General features: G+C 40.7%; 1 protein-coding gene across 3 annotated transcripts in view; it reads right to left on the reverse strand.

The window, feature by feature from the left end:
* LOC109951096 (retinoic acid receptor alpha-B-like) overlaps positions 1-3,562 on the reverse strand; it is a 20,480-nt gene extending 16,918 nt beyond the window's left edge. Inside the window, exons 1-3 of one of the 3 annotated variants that reach the window (XM_020585385.1) lie at positions 3,370-3,562; positions 2,676-2,717; positions 2,347-2,573 (exon numbers count right to left, since the gene is read on the reverse strand). In XM_020585385.1, the coding sequence (XP_020441041.1) occupies positions 2,347-2,545 (199 nt within the window). In that variant the 5' untranslated portion in view covers positions 2,546-2,573; positions 2,676-2,717; positions 3,370-3,562. Of the gene's footprint in view, positions 1-2,346; positions 2,718-2,983 lie in introns of all 3 variants that reach the window. The other 2 variants (XM_020585384.1, XM_020585383.1) reach the window with 2 other exon arrangements.
* Positions 3,563-11,713: the final 8,151 nt, after the last annotated feature.

Below are 11,713 nucleotides of genomic sequence, written 5' to 3' on the forward strand. Positions count from 1 at the left end.
TTGTATGTATTTCCCCAGTTTTCAACGCCATACTCTAAGTATGGTAAAATCAATGAAGAATACAAAATGCGTAGTGCTTTCCCGTCCAAAATATATCTAACCCTTGCCAATATCGATATATTTTTTGCTATTTTGTGCTGAACATATCTGATATGAGATTTCCAGGAGAATTTATCATCAACTATGACACCTAGAAATTTAATTTCATATACTCGTTCTATATTAGCTCCCCCAGTTTTCAATTGAAGTTTATTATCTAGTCTACAATTCCCAAATACCATAAATTTAGTTTTATCCAAATTCAGAGATAGTATATTACTATCACACCACTTAGCTCATGAGACGATACATGATACTGGGCTCATGAGAATGAGATGAGATGATATGATATTTTAACACTTTTTTAAGAAATCTTCATTAATGAAATATGACTGGAAAATTAGCTGTTTATTCAAATGAAAGTCACAAAATGCAAAACAATGCAGGTGCATTTTGAAATATCTTGTACTGAATGTCACTTCAGTTCTACTTCTGAGTAGGAATTATCATGTGCAGTAAAAGACAACAACATGCAGCACTGTAAAAGGTTTTGCCACAAACTCAACTGACTGGCTTCTCTCCTGTAGGATTTCACAGGAGTCTCTTCAGACCTTCTAACTGTGCATCAACTATGCATGAGCTTCTAACTTCTAACTGAAGCTGTGTGTGACCTATGCTGCTTCCACCCTACCGGATGGTGACATAATCTAGGAAAGGCACTGTGTTGCCCAATCACGTATGGGGGACGATTAGGACACGGACGCTCATGGGAAGAAGACACTTTTGTTTACCTTGCTATTCACTGTCAAATTTGGGCCACAGTTAATGCACCATTACGACACGCCATGCACTTTCGATAGTACTGCATCTTAAACGGTGTTTTTATCTATCAGTGCTGTCACACTGGTGGTACAATTGGAGCTAAGGTAGAGTAGGCTATGTTAGCAGCATGGCTAACCAAAACTCATACTGGCTGCTGCTCTGATTCTGTTATGTACTGATAGCACAAGACAGCTTTTGCCTCAATGGGAAATACTTTCACATTTTAATATCATGAGATGTCATCACAGCCCTACTGGATGATGTCTTCAAATGTCTTGATTTGTCAGACAAACAGTCTGAACCCCAAAGATAGTCATCACCATCATCAGACAAGAAACAAATTCCAACAGACTGAGATGCTGAAAATGAGGTTATGTTCAAAACATTGCTTGAAAATGTAGTTAGGCCAAATAATCCATTATCATACTAGTTGTAAATTAACATACTTTCAGTCTACTAATTCAATAATCGACTAAATATTTCAGCTCTTAACCCTTCAAGCTAGTGTAGCTAAGGCTTGTAAATGCTCTGATTTTATTCCAACCCAGGGAGAAGCACCAAACTCAGGATGGGCTAGATTTGGTAAATGAGCACAGGCAGCTACTGACACACTGAGGTCACTTGACTTGCTTCATTCAAAACATGAGCCAAACCCAAGTTCGCAAAAAAACACAATTAATGACCTGATGCAAAAGAACTGTAATTCTCATCATAAGGTAATGTTTCTGAAACATGTGGGTCATCTCAAAAGCCAAATGGGAGCACTGGTCACATTAAAGCGAAAGTGGTCTGGTTATGGACAGCGAGCAACATGGGACAAACTGTGAACATATGCCAAACACATATAAACAGCAAAGAGAAACAGAAGTTACAAGCTGAAACTAACAACGTTCTTAGATACAGCGCAGGATAAATCCAACTGGCATGAAAACTAATATCCACCCTTGTAGCTGTTTGCTCTAGTGATTTGGTTAAAGCCTTTCCTGACAAACTGATATTTCACCCAAACCCTCTGACAGAGCAGTGGGTCATTATGTATGGAAAGGCAAACAGTTTATTTTCCATGTAAATAAAATACCCACAGGATTTAAATAGTGTCTATACCAACAGTACCATAGTTCATAAATACTGTAAGTAACAGTATGATATACTCAGTGTGTATGAAAGGAACCACGCTAAGAAAAGTAAAAGTGAATAACACTACAGGGTGTGATCATTTCCCATCTAGTTAACAGGAAACCAAAAAAAGGTTGTGGGGCACCTGATACTAGAACAAGGGGCTGGCATGTGTCCCACTTGGCACCAACTCATGCATTCATCCGCCCCCCCCAAAAGCTGACAACAGACAGCCTACTAAGGCTTAAGTCTGCACCCCTTGTCAGTTTTCAACTAATCAAAATTATCCACACTGACTAACTGTAGCTTGCCCTGCAGTTATTTTGTTTACAAGTCCAAAATGGCAAATCCTTTCTCAGTGGCACTCACAGTGGCTGGATCCGCTCCAGTGCCTGCCGGTCAACAGGGACGCTCCGAACGGACGCTGGAGTCCTCCTACACCGGACAGGAGTCCCTTCTCCGGCCAGAGCCCCGGGGGTCTGTGGTAGTAGTCCATGCTCAGAAAAAAGCCGGGGCTGGGGCTGCTGGGGCTGGGGCTCAAACCCACAACATCCACGCTTTCATACATCCGGAGAGCCGGGAGTCGCGTCTGACCTCTTTAATACCAACCAGAGAAGAAAAGATCAAGGCGCTGGACGGCGAAGAGAAAGAGGAAGGGAGCGAGGGAAGAGCTCATCACATCTTCATGACACACTTACGGGAGGGAGGAGATATGACCGATCCCAGTAACTTTTCAGCCCCTGGAGAAAGAACATAGGCAGTTTACAGTTAAACTTTGCCGTGTTTTTACACGACCGGAAATATTTTGGCGACAAATTGTACGAAACCGTATAACTGTCTTCCTCGCCCTCTGTTTCTTAAGAGTTCAAATGTTAAAAGTAACACCGGCTTCACTTTTATGCTGGCGGCGTTTCGTCCCTCGTTACTTTGTAGCACGAAAGATTAAAAAGAGGACAAGACACCCAGTAACATTAAACTAGCTTACTATACATGCGGTGTGTGTTACCTTCGAGCTCATGATGACCTCAATGCACCCACGGCTCGCAGTCCTGTGTCGTTATCGTAAGCGAGTTTTTCGCTGTGCTTTTATAGCAGCTCCAGCGTTTTATCTAATTGTCATGTCGCTTACTAATCCTCGTAGCCGGTCACAGTCTTATTTCGCAGACAGTCTGTATGTTACAATCAGAGCTGTTTTGCATTAAATCGGTGCATGCTGTAAATTAATGTAGCCACCGACAAAAAGTAAAACAAAGGTCCAGTCGGTAGAAGCACGCTGCTCCGGTTCATGGGGTCCGAGCGTTCACGACAGAATAAACATAGCCCTGACTCATGAATGCAGTCACGTACGACTTTGAACTTGCTGCTGTGCAGTATGTCCAAGAAGGAGAATACCCATAGGTGAAACTGGCAAGCGGCGGTGAGGCGGGTCGAAGAGGTGTTTGGGTTTGAGTGCCTCCTCTTGTTGCTAATGGTTGAGGTCCAGCAGTGGTACAAGCAGCACACTGCACATCTGCCCTGTGGTAACCTCCGCTCCGTACCCGACGGCCTCGCGCTCTCTCTCTAGCTCTCTAGCTCGCTCGCGCGCTTTCTCGCTCTCTCTCTCTCTCTCTCTTACCCTCGCCCTCTTTCTCTCTCTCTCTCTCTCTCTCGCGCGCTCTCTACACACACACACACATAGAATCCGGTTTGATGAGCGACACCGCGCTCGCGAGCTCCACCTACTTGCCCTGTGTGACCTATTCTTTCTACCTCTGTCAAAATCTACTCACTGCTATTGTGTACAACTTAATTGCTGCTATTTCTTTGTCTGCCATTACTACTAGTAGTTATATTGTCATGATTAAGGTAAGATGGGGACCCTTGCAACACGTTTTGCCTTTTGCTCAATTACTTTACTGTTTGCACTAGACCTACAAAATTCTAATATATTAAAATAGAATCTTTCATTTTATGGGCACACAGTAAACTGTTACATATTATGATTAACTTAGTTTTATTCTGTCATACTTGTCTGGGTAACTATACAAAAAGTGAACTATATGAAAATTACAGTTAATTTGTTTTGTTTGTGCCATAGACTGTATATAAAGATTGGCACCTGTCAGCTCCAGCAGTGAAGCCACCAGGAGTCCATCAACCCCTGGTGGCTGGTTGCAGTGGGTCATAAGCCCCGCCCCTTTCATGTTAATGGGTGGAGCAAACTGTCATGTCAGGTAGATATGATCACACTGATTTGCAGAGAAGTGGTAATCAGCTTCTTTTAATAAGTTACCTGATGATATAAATAGGGTTGTATTTCAAACAATTTTACAGCTTTGACTGGCAGCTCCAGCTTTGGTCGCATCTAGTTGCAAAATGTATCACAAAAACAAGATGGCTTCCCCCATTATTTGCAATATTTTGACTTAACTTTTAATGGCAGAAAGCAGTGATGTATTATTAGTTAACCCAAAGTTTGTCCATACAGTAGACTACAGGAGGTCTACACTATGTACAGATGATGCTAGGCAGGCAGTTTTCAGTGGTAGGACAAGAATTTTCAATAATGCTGAAAACAAAAACATAAAGTGTCTGTTATGACAGAAAATATCCATCCAAACAAAAGGACAGTCTGGACCCAGCCTGCTAGAGCAGCTCATAAATTATCTGCCTAATATAAATAAGCTGGGGATGAAAAGGATATTCTGACCAGCGATAATTTGGATGCAGCTGTGGATATTTGATTAGAACCCTTGCAGTCGTGGGCAGCTCTACAGCAGAAGGACCAGAGTGCTGCTATTGTTGTCTGATGAATACAGGTGTCTAACCAACTCCCCAGATTCTGCAAGTTGTTGTAGGCAGCTCACGTAGAATAGCAGTAGTGATGTTTCTGCAGAACTCCATGTCACATACTTACAGTGCACTCTGGTTGTGCGTAGTCTGTGTATGATGTCATTGGTAATGTTGCTGAGTCACATTAAAAGATGTACTTTGATGTACATATCAATCTGCAGTAACTAGGATAACGTGCAGTTAACAGAAAGAGGTCACACATGACATAATTAGAAGGTGTTTTATGATTTAGGAGAGGTCAGTGTGGGTGCCTCTGCCAAGAGATAAGGATGAAGTGTAATCACTTTGATGATCCTGACTTTTTACTTATCACAGTCATAATGTCCAAATTTAAATTTGTTCAGTACATTAATACTAATGACATTCCCATTAGCTTGCACTTTACTTTGTGCAAACATTTGTATTTTTGCATGCAATCAAACATGAACCTAACATCAACATGGTAAACATTAAAGCTGCTTAACATCACAATGTTAACATGATCATGAAAAGCATGTTAGGGTGTTGATGTTAACATTTAAAAGCTCCCCCCACGTATAGCTTCAAAGAGGTGCTGGTATAGCTGGATTGTCCTAGGCTCATTTCATTTTCATTATTTAAACTTTTAATTAATCAGTTTCTTTAAGACACAAGGTCACATGATGCACTCATGCTATCAGGGGATGTTTGGATGTTGTCTCCTCTGCAGGCCTGTGTAGCTTAATATCGCAGGCATGTCATCTCCTGCTCTAGCAAAGTCTACACATAACACCCTTCTTTGTGTTATCAAACTGGTTCTCAGTGTGTAATCATACAAGCACACACACACACACACACACACACACACACACATAGAATGATGACAAACATACTGGCTTATATCTACAGCCCAACCACAAAGTTCACTGAGAATCACTGAGCTCAGCAGTCGTCTGACTGGCTTGACATGCCTGCTTTCTCTCTCTCTCATGCACGCACATACGCACACGTGCGCACACACTGCAACATCATCTTCAATCTGGAGTCTCATCTTTCTTTGCTATACTACATACATACATATATATATATATACAAGTAAACAATGACAGATGTTTTTGCAGAAATACTATTCACTGAAACCAGTGAAGAAATGTCATTGTCACTGCCACATTAGCAACAAACAAGACTTTCTGTTAATGTCTGGTCCCAACAGACCAACATTTTTAAAGAAAAATTACTATAATATGACATTTGCTAAAAAAAAAGAAAAGAAGAATAAATAGCTTTGGTGTTTCTTTTGACACTTTGATCAAAATTCTAATAGTGAAAAAGAAGAAATGTAAGATTTATTGATTTTTCTGCAGAGACACTGCCTCCTGCATTGGTGCTGCCCAGGAGGCATGAATTTTTGTTTCCAGCTGAGAGTACTGGTAGTTTGATAGATGAAGTGTCTGTGTGGGCAGCCACTAAAAATAGTAATATCCCTTCAACTCCACTGGACTCACAGGTAGTACAACAAGACCACCTCAGTCCCATCTGTGATTTCAGCACTCTGTATGCTTCTCACTGACTCAGTACTTCACTCTTTATCATGATGTGAATCACCAGGTGACATATCCAGTGCTGAGGTTACAGGACCACCTGCTGCTGTTGGTCTCCGTAACCTGTTCTTTCTGTAATACAGGACAAAGTACAGCATACAGTATGTGGAGGCTGCAGGTGACTCAGCGGGTGTTGATATAACACAACCCAAAAGTATGTATCAGTTTGGATTTCAGAGTGAACTATACCTCTTCTAATATCTGGCACTCAAATGTCAGTCAACCGTTTCCATGCGATATTCCCACTCCAGAGGCCAGATGCTCAGACACTTTTCCACAAATATGGCCATGAGTAGTTTCTTTAAGAAAAACAAAAGGGCAATATTATTATAGTTTCAAATTCTAAATTCAGTTTGTATTTAAGCAATTGTCACTTTAAAAATACTGAATTAGATTTCAAAACATTGTGTCTTATTGGAGACATTACCATCAAGGGCCCCAAAAGCCACTGTTTAAATTAGGTACAACCTACAGTATTTCTGTCAGCGATGAAAAGATCCAAAGCAACAGGCAGGGTGAGAATGTCAGAAAGTACTGACAGGGGCCAGCATTAAGAAAACTAACCAGCCATATTGTTTCAGGTATTTTGGTGGCCCTGCTGCAAGAGCCTGTGGTGTAGGACCAGTTTTTACTACTGGATGCATATGTTCTACATCAAAGGGTGACAATGAAAAGGTTTTCAAATTAAATAGGCTTGGTTGACTGTGAAATAAATTTTTGTCTAGCTCCAGAAGCAAAATGTACAGTAACATGTAATATATGTGGGGTTTTTTTTGAAATGCCAAATATTAGAATATGGTATCATAAGAGGTTTTAGTGATCAATTTAGTCTTATTCTTTTTGTTCAACCTCTCAAGAGAAAGTATAACAGAGGAGAGAAACATGAAAGGAGGTGAGGAGAAGAGAGAAGCTGCAAGGAAAGGCAGGAGGGAAGAGGAGAGGAGCCGAGATCAAAGCAGAATCCTGCTGATGGAGATGCCGATAGTAACTGTCTCTCCTCCATTATTCATCAGACAGCTGTGCCGTAAGTAGGTTAAACTCTCAGAGAGACAGAGATGAGGTATAGGAGACCTGACTACAGGCTGGATGGAAGAGAGGAATAATGAGAGAAACACAAAGGAAGCAAATAAGGATTGATAGAGCAGAAAAATCACATGGAGTGACAGAAACAGGGTAGAGAAGTGAAAGACAGAGAGAGAGGTGTGCGGAGAGAGGGAAGCAGAGAAAAGATGAGAAATCTAAAAACAGATACAGTCAGAGAGAGGAAAAACTAGTGAAGACAAGGCAAACAAACATAATTATGTTGATCCTGTGCCCGGGGTAAACTCATCATTCACAATACAGAAATGATCACATGGTGATGGAGGGAGGCTGAATAGGCATAGCTCATGTTTCAACGCAGAACTGATGCAGACGGACAAACCACTGTGCAGTGTTTTGTCATCTAAAATGCATCTGCAAATGAATAAATAATAAATGATAAATAAAATGGGACTCATAACAAAAAAATCATCAGCAGGGACTTATGAGGAAAATGCTTATTACTCTGTTTCACAGATACTTGTGAACTAATAATTACCTCCTGATAGTCTCATATTCTTATTTATTTATTTATTTATTGGTATCTCCTAGTATCTCCCAGTCTGTTCTCTACTAACGGGTCATCTTCTACTACTGTACTACTTCTACTACACTTGATTTGGAGTATTCAAGGAACCACACAGGAATGTTTTAATCATTAGCAGGTTGCTCCTGCTTCATTCCACAGTGATATAAGCAACACGAAGAAAACCAGAAGCTGAGAAGGACTGCTCACAAAATAGTAACCATTAGGGGTAATGCTGCACAACCCCACACTGTACACTGGTCAGATGCAAGGAATGGTAGAGGAGAACATTCCTTCCCACTGCGATTAGACTTAACAGTAGTTCACCGATGAGTACTGGACACACTGTGTCAGCAGAGCGGCGGTTTGTCCCTCTATGGTAATGTACAACCTTGGTCCTTCTTGCACTGCACCTTTTGTGTCATGCTTAATCACTTGCACTGCTGTGTACATTTTGTATGCTGCAAACCGTCTGTGTATTGCATATTATAGCATACTGGATATTTTTATTATGCACAGTAATCTCTACCCTTCATCCCTCATCCTGTATCTTAATTTGATTTCTACTTTTCAATTGTACACGTGTATTGTCATATTGTGACTATTGTACTGCTTTGTGGAGTATTGTGTTGTATTGTATAGTTTGAGATTACTACACTGCAGTTCCCTGTTGGCTGCAGTGGTGTTTCCTGATGCTGCTGTTACTCAATAATTTCTCTCTTTGGATTAATAAAGTAAATCTCATCTCATCAAACCACAAGAGCTCGATGAAAAAACAGAATGAATTATTTATTACAGAACAGGTGCTGCATGCCCCTGTCTGCGGGTTGAAGACTTCAGGCAGGCAGACTGCAAAAGATTTGCCATAAAATATTAAAGATGGTGGTTTTGTGTGGTTTCATGTGTATCTGTTTAATTACCTCTGAACCTCTATACTTTGGGCACTATGTATTAAAGGGGTTATGTCTCCCACACAGCTCTTTCTCTATTGATGCAAAACTATTACATACCTATACAGGATACTTAGAAATAAACTATTAAAAAAGAAAGAAAGAAGGAAAGAAACTGGTTGAAACCTGCTCCACCATTATTTAGACATTTGGAAGCTCAGTGAAATGGAAAAGATCAGAATCAGAAATGAAGAGATAGATTTAAAAGCAATTAAACTGAAGACTAGGGGTGCACACAGCACAGCCAGATCTACTGGCCAACAGACACCTGAGGCTACATAAAAAAGAAGGGAGACGATCAGATTTGAAAGCAGACAGACAAAGGACAGTGGCAGAGCTATCAGGTGCCCTTTACACTGATACAGTTTCACCCAATAATGATGAAGTTTTATGTCATTTTGGTTGTTCGTTTACATGGCAACTGCATTTCAGGGGTATGAAAATACAAAAGTTTTACAAAAGAAATCGGGTTCCACAGTGGAAAGGTTTGATAATGCCACCATCTCTGTCACTGTGTAAACATGAATTTGTGTTTCCCCTAACAAAGGTGGCCTCTTGCGCATGCCGGTTAGGGTTTGTGTAAATAGCAATGCACGTGGGACCAGATGAACAACAACAATGACAATGGCGGAATACAGAGCTTTGTTTGTGCTGCTCACTCTACTCAATTTAACAACACTTCTTTGAAAATAGAGCCTTTGTCATGGCTAAATTCCTTCCCTTCTACAGTTCCGCTTACTGCTCTAAATACACCTCCAAAATATCCAAATATTTTGATTGGTATGACTCCCAGTCAACATTTTCCTCCATCTTACTTGTTTTATAGTCTAGGGTGATAATCCTATTTCATTGTCAGTGCAACAATTGGATTTAGTATGTGTTCGTCATTTTCTCCTTGAATTTTTGTAATGGTTTGACTGAACCGCGGCTCTGTTTAATAAAATTTTTGGGCTCATGCATGTTTCCTTACAATATGACACTGCCAACTACTGGCCTGGCAGGCCCACTACATAGTCTTTCTGTTTTCATTGGACCATTGCCATGTAAACTTAGCCCCCGTTAACTCTGCGATCCCATTCCTACAGTGATAGTAAGGAGAAAACATGCCTGAATGTGCGTGCAAGTGTGTTTGAAAACATTTGATTCTGCAGTGTAAGGTCAGATTACTCTACACTGCGCAACTAGTTACATAATGTATTCCTAACTGCAGTCACTCATCACATCAGCAGTTAGGTGTTCATTCATCCATTCAGAACCACAGAAGAAAAGAGCCTCTTCTGCATCGTTAAACCAGCGAAAAGGTTGTGCTAATTTTCTTTTTGCCGTAGATTTTATTTTATTTGACTGACTCACTGTGACAATGAACTGACACAAACATGTGTTCCCCTTGCTTCTAATTTCTGTACATGACTAGCAGGCTGCTGTCCCTGCTGGCATCTAGCTCAGCTGAACAGGGGAATGTAGGGGAATCCCATCATGTCACAGCTCCCCCATTGTTTTATTCCCCATCTGCTTCAGGCATTGAGTTTCCCTTCCATCCTTGCCTCTGTCGCTACCTCTCTCCTCACTCCCTTTACTTCCTGTGTCTCTTCCCTTGCTTCCTACCTGTTTCTCCCAGACTGTCCTCACAAGCAAAATTACAGCTCTGCAGTCTAGATAAATTCCAGAATTTTCTGATATGCAAATTATGTCTTCTGTCTGTCAAAACCAAAGAAGAAGAGTGGCATACTATCCTGCCACAAACCCTGTCTGGGAGATTGTTTTGGGGAAGGAAGAAGTCAGCATACAATAGCATGTGACTTTGAGATGGGAAATTTTTGTTTGCACTGTTGACCATGATAAAAATCTTTCTCTAACCTCAATCAAGTAGCTTTTGTGCCTTAAACTAACCTAACCCCTACCAGTGGTGGCAGATTCAAAAACATATGAATCACTTAGTCATTTATTACAGCTTTATAGTTTGGTTTCTCTGTATTTTTGTTTCTCTTCCCTCACATCACACACACACACACACACACACACACACACACACACACAGAATGCAAACACAGTGGTTTATAATTGTTCAGATCAGTTCAGGGTAATTCAAGTTTACTTTTCATCTCACCCAGACAATGACTGATGTTAGAGAAAGAAATGCATCAGAAATACATCAAGAAAAATAATTAATTAAAAACATTGTTGTTAAAGTCCCCATGGCTGCTTTTCAACCATTTGATGTTTAATCTTGGTCACCTCTAGATTAGCTTTGCACCCCTCATAACTTCAAATAGTCTGCAATTATTTCATAACAATAAAACCAGAGAGCTATTTTCTAAAAACGAGAGGATAGTTCATGAATGTGCACGACTCCTGTTGCCGGTGTTGTGTTGCAAGTGAACAGCACAATGAACCACAACAGCATTAATTAAGGAATTTCTCCTCCATAGTTAGGTAAACAACGGTATATGTACCTATGAAAAGAGATGTGTAACACTCTAAACAAAGCGGGTAACTGAGAAACCCTATATTTTAACTGGCATAATACAGTAACTTCTCCAGCCTTACAACAATTCTTTTTAATGTTACAGAAACAAGGCATTAGCAGACATTTAGTGTGCGTATTTTTAAACTTACCCTTAAGTCCCACCGAATAGTGGAAACATCACTCCCTTTCAAGTAGCTCCAAGGTCGGTAAATCCAACCAGTGGACCTAACAACACCCACCCTGCATATACTGTAGGGGGTTGCAGAAGGGCTGTTAACAAGCCCAAATGAAAGCAGGTGAAGCCCGCACAAACTGCCAGTCT

Source organism: Monopterus albus, unplaced genomic scaffold (assembly GCF_001952655.1).
Source record: "Monopterus albus unplaced genomic scaffold, M_albus_1.0 scaffold363.1, whole genome shotgun sequence".
In the NCBI taxonomy this organism is placed as follows: Eukaryota; Metazoa; Chordata; class Actinopteri; order Synbranchiformes; family Synbranchidae; genus Monopterus; species Monopterus albus.